General features: G+C 31.2%; 1 protein-coding gene across 4 annotated transcripts; it reads right to left on the reverse strand.

The window, feature by feature from the left end:
- Nucleotides 1–15,018: 15,018 nt before the first annotated feature.
- Nucleotides 15,019–22,805, reverse strand: LOC114270212 (protein arginine N-methyltransferase 2-like). 4 transcript variants are annotated; one of them, XR_014340786.1, is made up of 5 exons: nt 22,549–22,805; nt 21,899–21,950; nt 21,508–21,633; nt 18,913–19,028; nt 15,019–15,486 (listed from the first exon to the last, which is right to left on the reverse strand). XR_014340786.1 is itself a non-coding variant. In XM_082888274.1 (5 exons), exons 3-5 carry the CDS (start codon nt 21,549–21,551, stop codon nt 15,335–15,337), a joined length of 300 nt encoding a protein of 99 aa, XP_082744400.1. In that variant the 5' UTR covers nt 21,552–21,633; nt 21,899–21,950; nt 22,549–22,790; the 3' UTR covers nt 15,019–15,334. The 4 variants fall into 4 exon arrangements, 1 of the variants encoding a protein (XP_082744400.1); XR_003631878.2 differs by having other exon boundaries at nt 21,492–21,633; nt 22,549–22,790; XM_082888274.1 differs by having other exon boundaries at nt 21,520–21,633; nt 22,549–22,790.
- Between the last annotated feature and the right edge of the window lie 1,304 nt (nt 22,806–24,109).

Raw genomic sequence — 24,109 nt, forward strand, 5'->3', positions numbered from 1 at the left:
CTTATGTGTTGTTTAATTCTTATTTGTAATCAATGATGCAAAGAAAAATTATAAAAAGTGAGACAATTAACTTATTTGAAAAGTTAGTTATTTTAGTTAACTTTTTAACGTGGTTAAAAAAGTTGTGTTTTGAATGATAGGTAGCTCTTTATTTGTAGTTGATTTGATGATTGTGAGAAAAAAATGAAATAATTATGATTTGGATATGATATTTTATCTTATTGATTATTTCAACCAATTTTCTTTTTATTGACTATTTTAACTTAAACCTAATTGACAAACACCCGAATATTAATCCATTTTTATTAAGTTGTTGGAAAATAGAGATGCTTGTGTTTGTAATTTTTCACTTATCAAAAACATTACAGAAAAAAAATTATACAAAAGTTTAGCTTTTAAATTAATTTATTGACTTAAAATAAATCCACAAATAAAATGTCGCTTAAATGAACTAATTTTTTAAAAAATATTTACAATTTTTCGAATAATAACTTTTTAAGTAATTAAAATTGATTTTTAAAGCAAAAAATGAGAATGCCAAACCATCAAAGAATAGTCCAACGAAATCTAAATTGGAGCAATACATAAATTTGTTGGAGTGCAGTGAATAATTTCTACAGAGAGCCACCGCGCCGAACCGTGCGGCGCGTTCCACGTGATGAAAATGAAAGCCGTGAGCCAGGAAAAAAAGAAAGGGAAGAAACTCAACGAACTTGACGGCCGAGCTAAAGGGTGATTTTGACGACTGGTTGATCCTGCGGTGCATGTGGCATCTTCTTGGGGGAAAATTATTCAATATTTTCGGAACACCACGTGTTCATATTTTAAATCAATCACTAATCAATTAGACCCATATTGTCCCTCTATTTCCAACATAAATCGTGGACCCTTATATCTCTCCACCAATTAAAATATTATGGAACACTACGTGTCCATACTCGGAAAGTACTGAATAATCACCCCTTCTTGAGACCTACTTTCTGTGGTAGACCAACACGTTTCAGATCAACACGTTTCAGATCCAATCTTTTGACTCCCTTATCGGGTGGGACCGTGGCCCCTGCCTATACTTTTTATTTTATTTATTTATTATATACTTTATATTTTTATTTTCCATGCATAATACATGGCCAAATTAATCTAAAAATTTGGGGGGAAAGCACATGAATTTTGAGAGGCCTAGTTATATTTTCTTTGTTGTGACTAAGAAAAAAAAGACCTAATCACGTAAGGGTGATCTCTGATCATAAGGAGGTGAAACCTCATAAGTCATCTTTAGGTGCTATTATATAAAATGGTTATTCAATCATATAGTAGTGAGTCGCGAACTTGAATACAGTAATTCAAACCGATAGTTCTAACACTGAGTATGGTCCCAAATATTAAATATTTGTCCTACCAACCATATGTGTTGTCGTTCGAATGACTGACTTTAGAAAAAGTGAAACTTGAAATTTTAAGATTTATATCTCAAAACCTTATCAAGTTGCCAAACCCCCTTGTGATTTACTTAATAATAATTGACCACAAAAGATGAACTAAAAAACTAAGGAAAATTATATTTAAAAAAATTACCTTTTTAATTAAATAATTTTTTTTATTAATTTAAATATTAATATTTTGATTTTTTTTAAATTTAAAATATTTACCCATTTTCGTTAGGTAAAATATCAAAAAATGTATTTTAATTATTAAAATCAAAGAAAATAGATATTTTAGACATTTTTCATACACCAACATTGCGTTGAGTGATTTAAATTTATTTTTTTAAAAATAATTTTACTTAATAAAAATAAACATATAGTTTAAATTGAAAATAAAAATAAATAAATTAGAGTTCAAACTGACAAAATTAAAAATTCATGATTTGTTTTGTTAAACAATTCAAACCTTGATTTTTGTTTGTTTGTTTGTTTGTTTTTTTTTTTGTTTAAATTTTTCTAAAAAACTATATGTACGCGATTCAGATTAAAGAAATATACCCAGAATGTTGATGTAGGGTTGAAATTTAAATTTTGTAGGGTAGAACTCATATTTTGAATGAATTTAAAATATATCAAATATTTTATTTTTATTTTCTATTTACTAATTTTGTGTACTTCGCATTGCTTAAAGACAAAAGACAAACTGCAAGGCTATTTTTTTATTGCAGTAGAACATAAAGTCCATGGCATAAAGCAGCCATATATTAATATTAGTTTTTTGTGTTCTTCTATTAAAAGCTCACGAAAAATTTCTAATTATAAAACTAGACTTTAATAAAAGTGAGTAGTTGGTGCATGCTTTAATTTTCCTTTGAAAGTATTATGAAGTTGATTTAAATACCCACGTACCTTCTTTCCATTGTATGGTCCAATTTTTCAACATATAGTGACTTACTTTAATCCTATTAAATGTTTCTTGTTTCTCTAATCACAATAAGATCGAGTTTGACAAGTTGAAAAAAAGTTAAAAAATTAAAAAATTACTCAAAAAATTAAAAAGTTATTACTATTCACTAAAAGTTAAAAAGTATGACTGCACAACTGTCAATCCTAATTTTTCCCTACACACTAATTTAAACAATTTTTTAATACACATTTTTTCATAGAAAGTCAAAAAATTAACCCAAACATCCATATTTTTTCCCTCAACCTTTTAATCTAAAAAGACAAAAAATACACTTATTTAGGACACCCCAAACAATCCCTAAATATCCTTTTTGAAATAACATATGGCATGACATTGGGACAACAAGACTTGCCGAACTTTTTTTGGAGAAAGAAAAATGTTAAATTGATAGAATGATATAACAGCGGTATCTATATAAATTATGAAAAAAATTATGAAAATTATGTTTTTAAACTAAAATATTATAATTTATTACATCATTCTGTATAACATTTATAAAAAAAAAAAATTCTTCTATTTTTATATCATTATTCTTGAAAAAATTATTCAATATTTTTAGAATAAATCTAAGTGATGCTCCAAAGTAATAATTATTGATCTAAATCTTGTGTGCCGCAAGCATTGGCATTAAATTGACCACATGATCCAATCAAAACTTCTCATTTTATTTTTATTTTTTAAATTTGGGTCTGGACGATCTTCAGTCCAGATCTGGGACAGTCCAGTCTAATTTGTCCCATTGAGTTTACTTTTAGACCCCTTTTCGATAATATTAATCGTTCACATTTTAAGATTTATTGAGTACATTATTCTTGTAAAAAATTACATTGATTGGATAACGGATATTATATATTTGGATCACTTTTGTCTAGAAAAAAAATGAACTGTTAGAAAATTAACAATTCATAAAAAAATTATTCGAATACATAGTATCTGTTATCTAATCGACATAATTTTTACAGGGACAATATACTAAACAAATTTTAAAATTTGAACAATTCGCATTATCGAAAAAGAGTCCAAAAGTGAGTTTAATAGGCCAGACTGGACCCTCTAATTTAGATGGTAAACTAGAGACAAGCCACTGCCTTTAAATTTTTATGAGTAATTCTCATCTCCTATCTACTACAAGGATTGGCCTATGTTGGTTCCATCACACATCCTATTTCGACATTTTTAAGTTATTATTCATGAAAAAAAAGTCAAATTAATTCAATAAACATAATGATATAATTTTAACATATTTACTTTTAAAAAAATAAAAATAAAAGGTAAATATGATTTAAAACTAATATATATATATATATATATATATTTGAAACAAACATGTTAAAATCATGTCAATATAATTTTTGGACCAATTTCAATTTTTTCATGAATGATCTTCACTTAAAAAAATTAAAGGATTAAAGTTAGGATAGAATCATCTAATCCATATAGTAGACTGAAAACAAGCTTTGGTCTTATTATAATAATAATTATTTTTATATATTTTTATTTTTCTAAAAAAGTTGTGAGGAAGCTTTTAGATTGTATTTGGATTTAAGATTTAAGTACGGATTTCGAAATGAAAAAAAAATGGTGGATGAAATGTGGGAAATGAAAAGATAGATGAAATGCAAATAAAATATAATTACATTTTATCTATTTTTTATTTATTATTTTTTTTCTAAATTCATATCCAAATCCATGGTCGAAATACAACCTTAAGATAAGGTTATATTGAATCTACAACTAACGATGTGTTTGGTTTATGAATTTGGAGAGAAATCTAGAAAGAAAAATGAAAAAAGTTAATAAAATGTGAATGAAATATAATTAAAGCTCAAACACATTTTTCTTCTCTTTCCAAATCGATGAACCAAACACACAACCCAAGTAAATTCCAAATACAAGAAATTACTCATAAATCATTTGTATTAATTAAGATCACGTAGAGACATTAAAATTGTATTTAGTTCATGAATTTGTGAGGAAATTTGAAAAGAGAGAAAGAAAAGAAAAGAAACATAGGTAAAATATGAATGAAACAAATCTATATAAACCAAAAACAACCTAAGAACAATCAATTTAAAACGTTTGAGTTTATAATTCATCTCGAAATCAAGGGCTGAGCCAATCCCGGGAGTTGGACATCGACTTGGAATCCATCAAACAATGGAAAAAAACGAGAGAAGAAAAGGACTCTGTTCAAACTATGGGCGCCCAAAGAAAGGGAAAGAAAAGAAAATGCAAGAAATAGTTTGGAATGCAATTCTATTCATGTGGACCATATGTATTGGTAAATTATACTGATTTTTCTTGATATTAAAAAATATATATATATATATATATATATAATAAATTTTGCATGTTTGATATAATTACATTGAAGTTTTTTAAAATTTTATTTGATATAATATTTATCAATAATTTAGTTAGTTATAATATTGATGGAAAAATTATGATGTCATATGTTTTATACTAAATTATATGTTTTATTAAGTTTAATTATGTGTTTGTACACAATCTGCATTAATTATGATCTTTTGAATGTTACTAAAAGGAAGATTAGTACTAAATATTAAAATTATGAGATTTTTTATATTTTATGTACATTTCAATGGAAGTCGGTTTAATTTACCCTATGTATATATTTTTTGAGGACTAACAACACAAATATATATAAGGGGTTGTTTGGAGTGTCTTAAATAAGTGTATTTTTTGTCTTTTTAAACTAAAAAGTTGAAGAAAAAAAATATGGATGTTTGGGTTAACTTTTTGACTTTTTATGAAAAAATATGTATTAAAAAATTGTATAAATAAATTGTGTAGGAGAAAATTGTGTAGTAGGCGTACGGAATGGCAGTGCATCAGCTGAGTGAATACATGGGTAAATATTGCCTCCTTTTTGGGCTTTGATTGGAAGGTGTTGTTCAGCCCGTGGGCGCTCACCACGGGTCCTTTTTTTTTTAATCGGAATTGTTCAATATGTAGAACTCGTCGAGTACTATATGATTGTAAAAAATCACGTTGACTGGATTTCGATAGCTATCTGATTGTGTAAGCTTTTTTAATCAACTGTTAAGTATAACACTTTTTGACATTTTTTATACAAAACTGATTTGATCTGCAGTTAGCGATATCCAATAGACGTGATTTTTTATAGGCATACAGTACTAGACGATTTGTACATATTGACGGTTCGAATTCTCAAAACGAGACCTATGGTAGACCCCCACGGGCCCAACTCTTTTTAAATAAGTTAATGAATGTAAACATGTATTTTTTTTTTTTCCTTCACCTGCTGTGGAGTTTGACGTTAGTACAGTTGATGGGTAATGATTTTTTTGGAATATATATATTTGTATATTAATTTGTTTTATATTAGGTCACAATTATCTTATTTAAGTTATATCACCTCTCTATTATATTATTTCAAACTCAATTTATATTTTATTTTTTTTTATAAAAAATTAAAAAATATACTAATTTAATACTTCCCAAACAAGCCCTTTCCTAGGAGATGTTTACAGGGAGTGGCTAAGCAGCACAACTGATGATGGATGGAACATATGAGAGCTAATGAAACATTTTTACATTTAACATTGTCTAGTGAAATTTAAACCTCCAACCTCTTATATGAGAGTGATAGGATAATGCCGGTTAAGCTAGAAGCCCTTGGCTCCTCTCAAGATATTGGGTCAATATTAGTTGTTGTCTTCAAATATTGCATCATCATGACTTTATCAAATTAAAAAGAGTATTGGCAAACTATCTCCAATAGTGAACCAAACTTTGCATCAGATTTGAAATTTAGTGAAAAAGTCATTTTTTGGAGCTCCAATGGTTTCACCAAATTAATATCAAAATGAGAATGGAACAAAAAATTTATCAAAGTGAGAATAGACTCCAAATTTCACCATTTCAATGGAACAAAAAATTCATCAAAGTGAGAATAGATTCCAGATTTCACCATTTCACTGTGCGTTACCGTTGAGGTGGGCCAACCGATCAACCAATCGATTGCCCGGCCGGTTGACCAACTGATCGACCGATTCCCTTTCAAATAGGTAGGTTCAAACCGGTCAAAAAGGTTCAAACAGGTAAACAAAAAAAAAAAAAATTTTTTTTGCCTTACCGGTCGACCGACCGGTCAACCAACCGGTCGACCACTTCCCTTTTGATGCACGGTTGGAGCAAATGGTATTAGATTGAAAAAATTTGCTTTTTTCTTACTTAAATTTGGTGAAAATTTTGATTCACCGTTGGAGATGCTCTTATATATCATTAATTTTTTTATTATTTATATCATTGGAATATATGATAAAATAATATTTATTATTATTTTTTATGATATTTCTAAAAAAAACTAATCATAAAACAAAATGGCAACACCAAAAAAAAAAAAAAAAAGTTAATAAAAAATTGATATCATAAGATTACTATGCATTGCTTACATATGAGACTCATAATTTGTTTCATTTTTGTGTTATATTCAGTGATCTTCTTTTTCTTCTTCATCTCTCTCTCTCTCTCTTTTTTTTGTGTGTGTGTGTGTGTGTGTGTGTGTGTGTGTGTGTGTGTGTGTGTGTGTCTGTGTGGGCGCGCTTAACACATCTAGACAAGATACAGGAAAGAATGACAATTGATAAACCAATGAAACAGATAGGGAAAAAAAAATTATGATGAGACTCTAAACATAAATTTAAAAAAAAATTAAAAATCATAAAATGGGTAAGAGTGAAAAAAATAAATAAATTATACACACGCCATTGGGCATGACAATCCTTTGCTAAACCAATTACGACACTGTACACAATGAAAGTAATTAAAATATTCAAATAGAATATAGTAATCACTTGTTTGCTCGTGTAACAATTTTGATAAAAAAAAAAAAATGAACAAATTGTCAGTAAAATAAGAAAAATATTAGGAATTCATCCTTACGGATTCTAAATTTATCTCGATTGCATTTGTGTGATAGAGACTGAATATAAAATAAAGGACAAATTATATATATTTTCCTTGAGGTTTGGTTAAATTACAAATACCCTCCTGAGGTTTGAGAAATTATAAATTTTTCCCAAAATGCTATATTTACATAACAAATTAGGGGATAATTTGTTATGAAATATAAACCTCAGGAGGTAAATTGTTATGAAAATACAAACCTCAAGGGGCGGGATGTAATTTTCAAAACCTCAAGGGGTATCTGTAATTTAGCCAAATTTCGATGGAGGTATATGTAATTTGTTCTAAAATAAATTTAAACTATTGATTTTTTTTTATAAATAAATTCTGAATTGATAAAGATGAATTTATAATATTATTTTATCGAGGTAGGAGGCAAAACGAGAGTTTTGTTAAAAAAATTAAAAATAAAAAAAAAGAAAAAAAAAGAAAAAGGACAAAAGGAGAGTTGACTGGGATTCGGTTTGACGAAAGAAAGCATCCCCACGTGGCTGGCTGATGTGGAAAATTAGTAATGTGTAGGGGTTAGTTGGATTGGACGGTTGTGATTAAAGAAATTAGTAGACTTTGCGTACAGAGACAGAGTATTGGAATATATTTATATTTTTTTCAGATTTCACAATACAAATAATGTATGTAGATGTTGATGTAAGAGATCTGATTTTCATGGACAGTTTGGTAATTGCGTGGACATTTCAATCACAACCGGCCCACTTTTGTTTTTTTTCCACAACTACTCTTTTTCTATTTCTTTTTGAAAAAAATAAAATTATATTTTTAAGTTTTGAAAAAAATATAATAAATTTGATAATTTTAACATAATTATATTAGACTCAAACTTGTCTTCAAGTGGTCATGAAGAGAACACTTAGTTATTATAGTCTTCGTTTGAGATGTATGTTGGCTTTTTGATTTTTTGACTATTTTAACATTAGATTAAAAAGTTTCATTTGTGATAGACTTTTTAAATTTTTTGACTTTTATAAAAGAAAATAAAATGATTATGATTTGGATATAACATTTCGTTTTATTTAGCTAAAATAATTAATTTTGTCTTATATAACTATTTTAATCCAAATAAACAAGCCAAACATAATCATAATAAATGAAGTCATAGGTTCGAGTATATAGAGAGATGGTAAACTGCGTTGTAATCTAAATTAACATAATTATATAGAATTTTCCTTTGATAAAACTACAAGACCCAAATAATCCAAATACTGTGAAAACGAAAAAGTAAACAAAATATAAATTTCAATATAAAACCAATGGAAATATCTTTCTTTTTTTTTATTTATATGAAAACGAATCTATGATAAAAAGAAAGTTAAGCCTTCGTTTGGTAAGATGGTTGAGACTAAGGGTATTTGAGATGATTTAAATAAATATATTTTTTTACTTTTTACAAAAATATGTGAAAAAAAGTAGAGAGGTGATGCGACCCAAATAATTGCACTTATCTAAATAAGTGGACTTGTATAGGTTAGGCCATCTCCAACGGTTCATCAAACCTTGCATCAGATTTGAAATTTGGTAAAAAAGTCACTGTTTGGAACTCCAATAGTTTCAGCAAATTGATATCAAAAGGAGAATGGAACAAAAAATTCATCAAAGTGAGAACAGACTCAAGATTTCACTATTTTACTGTGCTTTACCGTTGGGGGAGACCAACCGGTCAACCAGTCGGATGTCTGGTCGGTTGACCAACTGGTCGACCGGCCGGTCGACCCTTCTCTCAATTCTGCATATATTTTGTTCGACAGGTTTGATACTCACTGTTGGAGGAAGCCGTATCTAATTGATAAAACAACTTATTTTTTACTCAAATTTGGTGAAAAAAGAAATGAACGGTTAGAGATGCTCTTATGCCAAACACCCTAATCCACTAAAAGACAAAATAAGCTAAAAAGTCAACAAGACAAAATGTTACATCCAAACTATAATTATTTTACTATTTCTTTCACAAAACTACAAAAAAGTCTAAATTCATCTCAAACAGAACTTTTTTAGTTAGCCTAAAATAATTAAAAAATCAGACTAAAAAAGTTCTTTTCAAACGAGACCTAAGTATTATGTAAATTAAAATATTGTGGGAGTTTAATGTAATTATGCTAAACTTGTGGAGCTTACTATATAAAATATATATATATATATATATATATGTTTTTTCAAATCTTAGGATAGGGCTTTGTAATTTATTTATTGGTAAATTATTGTACAGGGAGCAAATATTCCGGCAAGCCCGTACTCCTTTCTTCCGAGCTCCGTCGATGTCCAATCACCAGCGAGCAAGTAACGGTGAGCTACCCGGCGGTGTGTGGCCGGAAAAACCCTCCGACGGTCAAGTTAGCACACACCTTATGATGGATAGAGAGAGAAGGGAGAGAGTGTTTGAGTGTAAGAATCCCTTACAGAGACATTCGTGTGTAGCGTATGGGGGGCGCAGACATGCTTATATACCTTCTGAGCCCCATATCCACTCCCAGTCATCTCCTGACACGTGGCTCTGCTATCCCATCTGTCAGCATAAACCATGTCATTCATCACCTAACCTCAACTGCTTGTCATCACAGCTGGAGCTCGGCAGTCGAGCTGCCCTATCCGTTGTTGTGCCATGCCGTGCTCCATACCCTAGCACTTCACTGGCCAAGACTGAGGAGGACCGGGCTAGGCGGCATCTCGGCAAAGCCTAGCCCGAGGTGCCTCCACTGGCCAAGACTGAGGAGGACCGGGCTAGGCGGCATCTCGGCAAAGCCTAGCCCGAGGTGCCTCCTGGGGTCGGCCTTTCTGCCGGTTAGACAACTTCCTCGGATGTCCGCGCCTTCCCGGGCGCCGGTCACTCGGCCTATCTGGCTTCGGCCATCCTCAGACCGAGCATCATGGTCCGACCGAGCACTGCCTTGCCGAGCAGTTTCTGTCCGGTCCGGGGTGGCACACACAGCCCGAACTCTGCCCGGCCCAAGTTCTGGCAGCCCTTCTCTGGGCGAACAGTCGATCATCTCGGCCCAATGCACTGCTGGGCTTTCAACCTGCTCGGTCGATATCTCGGCCCAACTCCAGATCATAAATCACCCTCTCAATTATAAATACATCTCTTGAGATTTGATTAAAATACAGATTGCCTCATATGATTTTAAAAAGTACAAATATCTCTTGTCAGAATTTTTCATGTAACAAAATTGAAAGAAAAAATAAAATTCCTAACTCCCTTCCTATATAATAATGAATTTACCAAAGTTGATATTATTATTATTATTATTTTTTGGATTAGTCCAAAGTTGTTAATTGAAAATATCATTAAAAATTATTAATTAGCTTAATATTTCAAGCGATTAGAAATTTTATGGAACAAGATGTAATTTTCAAAAGTATAAGAGATAATATGTATTTTAAACAATTCTCAAATGATGTATTTATAATTTATCCTTTGTTTATTCATTTATTGTTGAATTTTTTCTTTGATTGTAATTTCTATGCATTTTCTTTAGGAGGTTCAAAGTGGTTTCTCTAATTATCAAACCCTGTTAAGACCGGCAAATCCAATTACATTTTCTATCATCAAGTTGAAACAAAACTATGGTCATCATTCATTCTCAACCAAACCTCAACTTGGAAATCAATTTCTTCTTATTTTTAATTATCTGTTAATAGGAATTTTATTGTCTGTGTTTAAATCTTTAATTTGAGCAGAAGTTTTCAAAAAAAGAAAAAAAGAAGAAATAAGGGAAAAATATCAATATTCCAAACATAATTTAAGACTGATGTTATCACCGAAGTAACCTTAGTGTGGGTTACATGTGCTCAACCCAATTGGGTAAGAATTAATTTTTTTATTTTATTTTTTAATCAGTAAAAAGAGAAGAGGGGTGAAGAAATTAAACTAATGTAGTAATAACAAATCACAAAATAAATATAATGTAATTATAATATTATTCTATCAGATAAGAGAACACGTCATTGACATATCCTTTAACTTTAAGTTAGGGTTTTGAATTTGGTGTCTTGATTGTTCAAATTGTTTGAAAATTTTCATAATACAAACACACAATGGTGAGTAATTACTAAAAATATGAAGGTTGAGAGGAGTCTTTTGGTCTAGTATAATTTGACAAGGTTTTTATAAGGGAAGAGGTCAAGAGTGTAAAATAACATTTTTTCAACTTTCCAAATTGTTAGACGCCCGAGGGAGAAGTTTGGCAGATAGAAGTCTCATAGGTTTTCAATACCTAATCTCCTGCTTACCGAAAAGCTAGTTTTACATGCATGAAGCCAGATATTTGACTAGGAAGCTTATATAAAACAACATTTTAAAAGTAAAAAAATTTGCAATTTGGCGTGACAGTCTAAAAAAAATTTATATTTTTGAGTATTTTTTTGGTGTAAGTCGTACTTGGTGCAAGTTTAAAGCTTGCACCAAACCGAGGCAGGAATTAAAAAGGAAAAATTACACATAAGCGAAATTAGATAAAATATTTAAAAAAAATTTATAAATTTAATTATTAATATTTATAAAAAATTTCATTAATTCAATTTATTTTTTTAAAAAAAATTACATTAATGTGTAATTTCCCCGAATTAAACAAAAAAATCATTTATAATGTAATTATTCTCTTAATGTACTGCTCAAATGCAAAATTTATTCAAAAAAGTAAAAATATGAAATGATTGCATAGAAAACTCCCCTACAAGAATACCAATATATACATATAATATGGCTTTAAGATCAAACACATAACATGAGTATAGGATAAAGTTTTGTAGATCTATAGGGTTTGAGTTTAGACTCGTAAGTGGTAAGAACTACAATTTTTTTGCTCAATGTTTCGGCTCGAATCTCTATAATTACAGAAGCATAAATTAGATAAAATATTTATAAATCAACGAAAAAAATTATAAATTTAAATATTAATATGTATAAAAAATTTCATTAATTCAATTTATTTAAAAAAAATTACATTGATAAGTAATTTTCCCAAATTAAAAAAAAAATCATTTATAACATAATTATTCTTTTAATGCACTGCTCAAATGCAAAATTTATTCCAAAAAAGTAAAAATATGAAATGATTGCATAGAAAACTCCCCTACAAGAATAGCAATATATATACATATCAATGATGGATCCAGGGGGGTTTAAGGGGGTGGCCGCATCTCAAAAATTTGAAAAATATCATATATTATATTAAAAATTTTAAAATAACTTAAAATTATAAGAGTTCGTATTTTTAAATTTTTTGTAGATAATTTTAAAATTACATAAAATAACCCCTCAATTTTTTAAATTATAGAATAGCTCCTCAAAGACATAATCCTGAATTCGTCTCTATTACATATAATATGACTTTAAGATCAAACACATAACATGAGTATAAGATAAAGTTTTGTATATTAATAGGTTCGAGTTTAGACTCGTAAGTGGTAAGAATTATAATTTTTTTGCTCAATATTTCGGTTCGAATCTCTATAAATTCTTGGTAGGTTAAACTTGCTCTTCAGTATTTAAAACACGTGATGATACCTTTATTGTGGCTCTAAGATAAGTGCAATAGTAATCTACACATCCATATTATGAATTCAAAAGTATATATATATATATATATTTATTATGTGTCAGTTGGTTTTTATATAACATTCGTAATCTAATTACATTAATTGTTACTTTTCATTTTTTATCTCGTGCCAATTTTATCTTACTGATAATGTATATTTAGAAATTAAACTGATATCATGTTAGAAAATAGGTTATTCATTCTTCTAAAGTGATTGAAGAGTCGGCAAAATAATAATAATAATAATAATAATAAAATTAAAAAACTAGTCAATATTTCGTGTGTAGTCCGTGTACACTAGGATTCGAAAGCTGTAAAGTTGGAATTTGGATGCATGGTGGCTTTGAATAACCTACCAGTCAATATGAAGGAATTGCATGAGGCTTTTACGACCAAAACTAGATACAAAAATGCCTTTCACACCATTTTTGTAGGGCTTCAAGTTCCATTGTTGTTGAAAACCTAATCTTTTCTATTTGGGTTTTCCATGGAAATTTTGCTCCTAATTTACTTTTGATTTTGATCATTTTTGTATTTTTCAAAATGAATTTCTTTGTAGTACAAGGTATCCTTCTGGACAAAGTAATTAATTACAATTACAATGCCGACTAATCAATTTCAAAGCATGGTTTATCTTTCTACCTTCTTTTGATTAGTCCCATAATTGTCAAATAACAACATAATTTTGTCCTTGGTCATAATTCTTTCTTTCTTTATTATTTAGTTTTTATATTGATCTAAAACCATGTGATACTCAAATGCCAATTTTAACAATCACTACGACAAATTCAGATTTTATAACCAAAATCACTTTTAGAGATGAAATAGTTTAGTTATCAAAATATTTTTTCTAATAATTTTGTTATTTTTTAAAATAAAAAAGTTTGATTTCTAAAACTCTTATATGTAATAGTGTGGCTTACTTAGCTAACTAAAATGGAAAACAACTTTTTTCACTCAGTTTTTTCATTAATATTTTTTCGGCATTTATCAAACACATTAATTTTTTTTTAATAAATATGTTATAAAATAAAAAATAAAATAAAAATTGTAATAATTGCTAAGCTTGATGTATTGAAGTCGTTCTGAAGTTGTTGGTAGTTGAAACTTATGTTGTCTGAATTAAATGCAATAGATAAAGGATATTTTTTTTAAGTTGTGTTTTGTTTATCAATTTGGATAGGAATTTAGAAAATGAGAGATTTTTTTTTTTTTTTTTTTTTTTTGTCGGTATCAACCATACACAACATTAAAATTTTGAAAAAGGGAGAGACTTCCCACTACAAGAATTTTCACTTTTGTTTTAGTCGCTAAAAGTTATTTTTTTATTCGCATATAGCCTTTAGCGACTAAATTTTTTGGTCGGAAAATTAGTAACCGAAGAGTAGTCAGGAAAGTTAATTGGCGACTAAACTTAATTCAGTCGCCAATAGGTTGAAAAATTAATTAAATATTACATTTTTGACGATCAATTTTTTTGTTGCCAAAAGCCAATTATTTAGTCGCTGAAAAATTTTTAACTACTAAATTTTTTAGTCGCCGAACGCAAATATTAGTGTTTTGGCTACTAAAATTTTAGTCGCCTAAAGTCAATCTTTTTTGGCTACTAAAATTTTAGTCGGCAAATACTATTTCTTTTGGCTACTAAAAATTTAGTCGCCTAAACTTTCACATTTTTGGCTACTAAAAATTTAGTCGCCTAAACTCTCACATTTTTTGCTACTAAATTTTTAGTCGCCAAAAGTATTTTTATTCTTCTACTTTTGTTTTTAGCTACCATATATTTTAGTCATCAAATGTTTGATTTTCTTTTGGCTACAAAACTTTTGGTAGCCAAAGGTTTGATTTTCTTTTAGTTACAAAACATTTAGTAGCCAGATGGTTGTTTTTCTTTTACCTACAAAAAAATTAGTAGCCAAATGTTTGATTTTCTTTCGGCTACAAAACTTTTAGTAGCCAAATATTTGTTATTTTTTTTTCCCTTTTTATTGGCTACAAAACGTTTAGTCGGCAAAAACATGATATTATGTTTTATTGCAAATATTATAATGTGTCCATAACCTGCCTGTATTCCATGGAACCTGTAATACGTATATAAATAAAATGATACATAAACTATCAATCATTCCACAATCTGCATCCGTATACAAAAAATAAATTACTTTAACTGTCCAAGTACATACGAACCAACTATTGTCCAAACTAAAATAATAATTCCATACAACATATAGAATCATACAAAAAGTAAATCCCTCTATATACAAAAATTACATTTACTATACCATGTGAAATGACCATTTGGCATGGTACTAATTAGCACCGTAATCTGTACCACGACAAAAGGTGATGTATGTACCAAGCCAAAAATACATTTATGTACCACGACAAAAAATAATATATCTGTACGGCGTCAAAAGGTGATTTATCTACCATGCTAGTAATTAGTTGTTCGCTACCAAAAATTTTCTGTATCGGTAATAGTTAACTGCACAAAAGCCGGAGACGACAAAAGTATTATATTTACTTCTATACAAAAATACAATTTCTTCTCCATACACCAAAATATCTCTGCAAGTCCACGCAACAAAGTCATCTACAAAAAACAAAAAAAACATTAGAATTTGACCCAAAAATGCCCAACTTCATGAATGAATTTGGGAACAAGTGACAAATAAAAATAAGTGAGAAGCAACCTTCCATGACGAATCAATTATCATTCATTGTACAGTCTTTCTAAAGTCTTTTGTTATAAGGAACATTGTTAAATGCAGAACAATCATTATTAAATCTTTCATTAGTAACATAAACCTAATGCAACAATCTTCTATTTGTATGCAACATGTATCCAAATTCTGTGGCTAAACCAATATCAAAGCCCAATGTGAATAGAAAGTATTCTTTTTACCAACTTCCTCATTATTTGTTTGCAAAAGGCACTTGAATCATTAGATTGGATATAAAACCATCGGTGCTTATTAATGTATGTCAGTGCCATTTAAGAAAGGATATTAGAACATGTGATAAAAATAATAACAAAAATAAATTTCAATCATAAAAGCAAATATGTAGAAATATATGTTGAGACACCTATAAATGGTTCATCAAAGAAAGAATACTTGATTTCTCATGATGCACATGGCCTCAGAAACACCATGAGCATGTTTCATACTTGCACGAAAGCTTAAATATAAAATAACACACGTGTGTACGTTCAAAAAATTAGCAAGTTTAAAACAAGGCGTAAACTGAGTTCATATTGGTTTCTGAATATTTTTTCCATAATTTTCCATTACTATACATCTCCAATACATTCCGTCAGTTGTCACAAGTCCTATTTGTAATGGGGAAGCTGTCCGTGACAGTCAGACTGAGGTCCGGGGGCTGTTTTGAAGTTTCGCCCCCGAAACGCCCTTTTTCGACTAAATTTTCGGCGTGTTTGGCTCTAAATCCCTACTTACGAGTCCGAATAACATTCCGTCAGTTGTCACAAGTCATATTTGGCATGGGGAAGTTGTTTGTGTCGGCCACACAATGGTTCAAGGGCTGTTTTGAATTTTCGCCACCGAAACGCCATTTTTCGACTAAGTTTTGGGCGTATTCGTCTCTAAATCCCAACCTATGGGTCCGAATAATATTCCGTCAGTTATCACAAGTCCTATTTGACATGGGGAAGCTGTTCGTTTTAGCGACACGGAGGTTCGGGGCTGTTTTGAATTTTCGCCTCCAAAAGGCCATTTTTCGATTAAGTTTTGGGCGTAATCGGCTCTAAATCCAAACCTACGGGTCCGAATAACATTCCGTCAGTTGTCACAAGTCATATTTGGCATGGGGAAGCTGTTCGTGTCGGCCACACGGTGGTTCAAGGGCTGTTTTGAATTTTCGCCCCCTGAAACGCCATTTTTCGACTAAGTTTTGGGCGTATTCGGCTCTAAATCCCAACTTACGGGTCCGAATAACATTCCGTCAGATGTCACACATCCTAATTGGCATGGGGAAGCTTCCCGTGTCGGCCACACGAAGGTTCGGGGGCTGTTTTGAATTTTTGCCCCCGAAAGGCCGTGTTTTTTGACTAAGTTTTGGGCGTAATTGGCTCTAAATCCCAACATATGGGTCCGAATAACATTCCGTCAGTTGTCACAAGTCATATTTGGCATGGGGAATCTTTTCATGTCAGCCGCACGGCAGTTCAAGGGCTGTTTTGAATTTTCGCCCCCGAAACGCCCCTTTTCGACTAAGTTTTGGGCGTATTTGGCTCTAAATCTCAACCTACGGATCCGAATAACATTCTGTCAGATGTCACACGTCCTATTTGGCATGGGAAAGCTGGGTTGTTTTGAATTTTTGCCCCCGAAAGGCCGTTTTTCGACTAAGTTTTGGGCGTAATCGGCTCTAAATCCCAACATATGGGTTCGAATAACATTCCATCAATTGTCACAAGTCATATTTGGCATGGGGAAGCTGTTTGTGTCGGCCACACGGCGTTTCCGGGGCTGTTTTGAATTTTGGCTCTCGAAATGCCCTTTTTCGACTAAGTTTAGGGCGTATTCGGCTCTAACTCCCAACTTACGGGTCCAGATTACATTCCGTCAGTTGTCACAAGTCCTATTTGTCATGGGGGAACTATCCGTGTGAGCCACATGGTGGTTCGGGGGCTGTTTTGAATTTTCAACCCCGAAACGCCCTTTTTCTACTAAGTTTAGGACGTATTTGGCTCTAACTCCCAACCTACAGATCGGAATTACGTTCCGTCAGTTCTCACAAATCCTATTTGTCATGGGGAAGCTATCCATGAGAGTCACACGGTCATTTGGAGGCTATTTTGAATTTTCGTCCCCGAAAAGTTCTTTTTCGAGTAAGTTTAAGGCGTATTTAGCTCTAACTCTCTACCTACATGTCCAAATTACGTTCCGTCAGTTGTTATAAGTCTTATTTGTCATGAAAAAGCTATCCACGAGAGTCACACCGTGGATCGGGGGCTGCTTTGAATTTTCGCCCTCGAAATGCCCTTTTTCGACTAAGTTTAGGACGTATTCAGCCATGCCAATTTCTTTATATCATCATTTCTTTATGTCAGCGCAAGTTATATGGCATGAAGCAATTTCCCAAATTCCCATTCTATTGTCATTTAATCAGAATTTCATCCCTTACATTCTCAAGAAACAAAATTAGCCTCAACAAACAATCCACAAAAATTTAATATTGCAAGATCAAACCATCATATATTATATAGCCTACAATGAGATGCAGAAGCTTATGTGAACGATCTAGCATTTATCAGACAAATTTACCAAAACATGCACCATTAGCTTGTATAAAAACAATGGATAACATTTAAGTGGTATAGGTTAGAATCATGAGTGGTAAAGTATGTCAAGTTGTAATAAATCCACCGTTTAAGAATAAATGAATAAACCAAATACGTCAAGTTTATAACTCATTATTCTTCCATGGAATTGCATCCAAATAAACCAAAGCACACACTTTGTTAAATCTTATTCCACTACTCAGAAGCTAGAAAACTTCAGAGCATAAATATAGAATGCGCAAGAATTGATACACAAACAAATAGTAAATGCTAAACTCATTCTTGGGTCTTAATCTAATAAAGTGAATATAATAAAACCAAGTTTTAGTTACCTCTAGAGCATACACTCACAGGTCACACACTACAAAACAGACGTAAGAGAGCACAAGATCTCTCAAGGATAATTTCCCATAACTTTCCTAACCATCTAAACTTCAAATATGATCAGTAAAACGTAATGGCTTGTCCACTGATTAAACATGTTGAAGATCAAGAAAAACTAGTATGGACCCAAGCATCATTCAGAATCCTGTATAGACTGACAAACAGGGAGGTAATATGTGTCCAATTGCCAATATTTGTGTTTCACACCCTTCCAAACTTCTTCTCCCAAACAATCCTTTATAGGCAAGGGTATTAACTGTGTGGAATAACCCAAACTCTCAAGTTCTAGAGAAACCAACTGACAGTAAACAACATGAAAAAAGGCATTACCTCCACAAAGGCCATTAAAAAATGAGTAGATCCCACCAGGTTTCAACAATGAAGGAAGATGTTGGTGGAACTCTCTCATATCTTCATAACACTGCCCATAAGTGTCAAAGAATCGCCTGGAAAAAATAGAATCAATGATTACAAGGGGACAGTTATGCATACTATATGACATATAAGATAGTCAAATTAATTAGCTATTATTTTCTATTAAAAAAATAAAAAGGAAAAAGAAAAACTTAATCTCAAACTAGAAAATTATATATAGACATAAACAAGATGCTATCTAGCAAACCAAATAGTCATTAATAAGCTTTCCCAGGTTAGTCAAGTTGAGTTGAGTGATTGAACAAGATGTCATTCTTTCAACAACTAGCCCAAACACGGGCAACCACTATTACTGATCAAGCTTCTACAAGTATTTGCACATGTAAGCAAGGGAGATTGTAGACAATACAACATGCACATAATCTATCAATGATAGAAATCAGCTACAACTGCACATTTCCTTAGTCATTTCACATCCTTCTTTATAGTGGTCTTAGATACATCAAAAAATATTAAGTAGAAGTATCTAATAAAATAATATCTAATTTAATGAGGTTTGCATGTCTATGGGTTGGTATATTAAATGGGATGGAAAGGGGAGTGAGTAGTAACCACTAGTGAGAAAAGAAAGTAGATTCCAGAAGTTCATAATAAAGTACCACCAAAGTCCAATTCTGCTGTAATGGAAATTCAGTATACTCCTAGCCACTTCTTGTGCACTATATGCAAGAGTGGTAGAAGTTTCCTTCTTGATTCAATTTTCTTCAATACCATATGTAGTCCCATCTATATTAAGTGATTGTGCATAAAGAAATTTTCCTTTTTTGGTTTAAAAGAAATAGTTAAAGACTCAACTAAACTATCACTTTACGACCTTAGTGGATGAGAGAACCCACACGAGTGCTAATAACAATCTGAGCTAGGAATACTTATTGAAAATAAAAATAAAAAGAAACTGAGTAGGAGCCATTTTTCCAATAACATGTCAGACAAAAATTAACTACTAGAAAGTAATTATCACTTTACTAAAAAGGCAACATGAAAAAATATCTTCTCAAGTCACCACAAGTGCAACAGATCTCAAAGATTATATTAATATAATTACCACTCCCATGTAAACTGAGTTTAAAAAAGTGAGTATTCATAATCTATTCATTTGTGTCCTATAAAGTCTCTTTTGTTCTTTTGAAACATGTTTGAATGGAAGTGTGAAAAACAAGTATCCTAAGTTAAAACTCATATAGTTACTTTGGTTTGATCTATGTTTTTACCGTTGAATTCTCTATAATTATGACCATGGGAAATTTCACATTATGTGGTCAATTGTCACAAGAAAAATTAACACTACATATTTCATTTTGTGAGAATTATTTTTGTAGATTTTTTAACATTTTATGACATAAAGTTCAAAAGCATTTATTTTAATTTTTTTATTAATTGATAACTGATATAGTCTAACAAACTATAAACCCTAACCCTAATGGGAAAGAAACAACAAATTCAATGACCAGCCAATCTAAGAACCATGACTGAACTCAGGTGAAGTGATTAAGAGCTTTGAATCTCCTTAGCTGCTCATTCTACTCATTCTCACATTGCACTAATAATTCCCTATTTTTTCCAAAGCTCAAATATTTTTCATCTCCTTTCACTGCATTACTAATATTCCCAGGATCTGCTCTTCTCTTACAGACTTTGTATTGAAAAACTGGAAGGAAAAAAAAAAAAAAAATCATAGAACTGCAGTCATTCAAACAACAAAACAGGAATCATCATTATGTTTTATCAACTGACCTTGCAGATTTCATTAATGATTCACGAAGTATGAAAAACTGCATCATTTTTTATTTATTTTTTTGGAGGAAGGGAGTGGAGGCATTTGCACACAAGAAAGTGGAACACACCAAAAACAAATAGAGGGGTCAGCAGAACCAACCTCAAGCTCGAACATTTCATATGCCAACAAACAAAAGAAGAAGAAAAAAAAAAGGCTCAAATGCAGTATAAAGGTATTACTATACATTCCAACAAGTAACATTAAGCTCATAATAGAATATCTGAAGAAGGCATTCTAAAATAGCAATTGCTCGGACAACACGAAGCTGACAACCTAAACATCAACCTAAACATTAAAACCGTGAAGTTCAGATACTAAATTGAAATAAATCAAAGTATAAAGAAATTTTCTTGATATTATAAAGAAAATAATATCAAGAGATTTGGTTGACAACTTCAAATTTCACAGGTTATTGAAGTATAAAGAAAATAATATCAATGGTATGAAAAAGCTGACGTTTAATTTGGTATTAACTATCAGTTCACACATTTCAAGTGAAAAATAAATAAAATCCAATCACTCAGGTTGTCAAATATCTAATTCCAAATAGATTTTATATTAAAGGTTCAGACAAACAAAATAGTTAGAAGAAGTACTGAGCTTAATCATTCTAATTTAGAATTAAAATCCATTCTAAGAAACAAAGATTCAACTCTGTTTACAGGATGTTTTAGCTCTCTACTATTAAAATTTTTACCAGAGTTGATGTCTACCAATGAACTCACGGATAGAAACGCCAATTGATGAGGACTATCATTGTATTCAATATGGTTTCTTCAAGTTCAAGCAGTTATCTGCTGCTTGGCCGAACAAGTCATGGACTTGCTTCAATTCCTTCTCTGGCACCACCAATAGCAGTGAATAAAGGTTAGCTTTAGGAAAGACAAACAGTATAAAGCACCGAAGTTCCCCCAAATGAGCAGATCAAATGAATACAAGCTAAGGATAGATATCTTCCATTTGTTGTATTTTCAAGGTCCACATGAAACTTGGCAAACATAGGCTGATAAATTTATAAGCTATACCATCATTTGGGTTTTCATATCCAAAATCCATTTTTAAATAAAAAAGATGAAAAGACAAAAGGAAAGTTAAAAGCTTTACCTACAGCTTCCAGTTGCCTCTGAAGTTCCTGGCCTACAACATCATTTTCAGCCTGAACATTAAGTTCACATACAGGAAGATTATGAGACAATGTTTCAAATTGTTTATCAGATGGATGACTCTATTGCTCAACATCATACCTGAAGCTCTGCAATTCTTTCAATAAATCAAAGTATAAAGAAATTTTCTCTCTCTCTCTCTCTCTCTCTCTCTCTATATATATATATCTATATATATATATTCGAAAACAGAATACAAACCCAGATGACCCAATAACCAAAGCAAACTACACACACAAAAGAACAACGCTACACTAAAAGCTCATAATTGCAATTTGGAAGTTTACTCCATTCAGCGTACCCATACCTTACCCACTTCTTTCAATCTCAATGCTACACACACGAAAATAGGGGGAAAGGTATCAAACCCTAAAATCAAACCCATTTACAACATTAAACCCATAAAATTCTAGTAATGAAACCCCTTCAAACAAACCCATTTCAGAAGTGAAGACAAAATTAAACTGAATGGGTAGAATAAACGACCCTAGAGCAAGAGTTCACAGTTGGGGAAATAGAAGAAGGGGCAGAGAGAGAGCGAGATAGAGAGAGTCAGAGCGAGACAGAGAGCAAGAGAGCAACAGAGCGAACCTGTTAGTGGCGGTGGCGGTGCTAATTTGCGGCGTACGAGGACCGACGGTGCTGAGGATGCGCGGTCGTGAGGTTTGATCGCCGTGAGGTTTATTGATTTGCGGTGGTAAGGTTGGCTGAGACAGAGGTTGGGTGGTTGTGGTGTATACACAGAGAGGGTAAAAGTGTGAGACAGAGGTGCGAATCTGAAATTACTACCTCTATAAAATTTTGAGCTTCCACGACTAAATGATTTATTTGTCGGGAAAGGCATAATTTCATGCCATTTGGCGACTAAATATTATTTTAGTTGCTAAAGGGTGCGAAAAATCTGACTAAATATTATTTAAGCATAAATTATATACTATTGCCGACTAAAATTATTGTAGTCGCTAAAAGTAGTATTTTGGCGACTAAATATTATTTGTCGCTAAAAGGGTGCAAAAAATCTAACTAAATATTATTTTAGCCTAAATTATATACTATTGCCGACTAAAATTGTTTTAGTCGCTAAAAGTAGTATTTTGGCTACTGAATATTTTGGTCGCCAATTTATTTTATAAATCTCTCAAAAATTCAAAATTTTTCTTCCAAATATTTTAATTCTTTGGCCACTAAAATATTGTTTAGTTGCTAAAAATAAATTTTTGGTCGCCAAAAGTCTGAAAGTAATTTTTTGTTTCTCATTCAGCGACTAAAAAAATTTAATAGCCAAAACTATCTATACAGCGACTAAAACATTTTTTAGTCACTAATTGTGGGCATTTTTAGCGACTAAAACTTTTTTTAGTCGCCAATAATCAACATTTCCCGACTAAAAAAAATTAGTAGCTAAATATTGTACTTTTGCCGACTAAAAAACTTTTTAGTTGCCAATTCCACAAGTTTTGGCGACTAAATTTTTTTTAGTCGCCAAAAGTGCTTTTTGTTGTAGTGTCCAGCGGTTCAAATTTGGATAAGAAAGTGATGTTTAGGCCCATGAGATTTATCATAAGTTTTGTTTTGATAATCTAAATTATTTATTTTGTAAAAAAATTTATAAATATCATTCATAAAAAAATTTAAATCAATCTAATAATCATAACAACTTTATTTTATTGTGTTTATTACCAAAAAAATGGATGACATTTTTGAAAATATAGATTTGTCATTCATTTTTTTGAAAATAAATGCGATAAATTGAATAGATTCCAATTATTGGATCGACTTATTTTTTTATGTAGATAATATATACGAAGGGTAATACAAAATAAATTATTCGAATCATCAAAATAAGACCATGGTGAACCTCCCGGAAGCCCATCTCTTTTAAAAAACTAGAAGGAATGCACACATATTGTGTGCCACTCAAGGCATTGTCTCTTGTGCTGATATCATCACTTTAGCTGCTAGAGACTGTTTCTTTCCAAGTAAGTCTTAATTTAAATAAAGATTTAAACATATGTGAACTCAACAAAAAGTTTCTTCTAGTTGGTGTATAAAGTATAGTTATTATTCACACTTGACACTAATGTTGGCTTGGTAGCCACCAACTTAGTATCACCCTGAGTTCATTTTTTCCCCTAATTGAGTTCATTTTTCC

This window comes from Camellia sinensis, chromosome 9 (genome assembly GCF_055761805.1).
Source record: "Camellia sinensis isolate YWXY chromosome 9, ASM5576180v1, whole genome shotgun sequence".
In the NCBI taxonomy this organism is placed as follows: domain Eukaryota; kingdom Viridiplantae; phylum Streptophyta; class Magnoliopsida; order Ericales; family Theaceae; genus Camellia; species Camellia sinensis.

Coding starts and splice junctions, on each gene's coding strand:
- LOC114270212 (XM_082888274.1), bottom strand. CDS start 21,551: ATGATAGTCCTCATCAATTGGCGTTTCTATCC. Junction 19,029..21,519: donor ATCAATTGGCGTTTCTATCC/GTGAGTTCATTG, acceptor TATTTTTTCCAG/GCGATTCTTTGACACTTATG. Junction 15,487..18,912: donor TTTTAATGGCCTTTGTGGAG/GTAATGCCTTTT, acceptor TGTTTTTTGTAG/ATGACTTTGTTGCGTGGACT.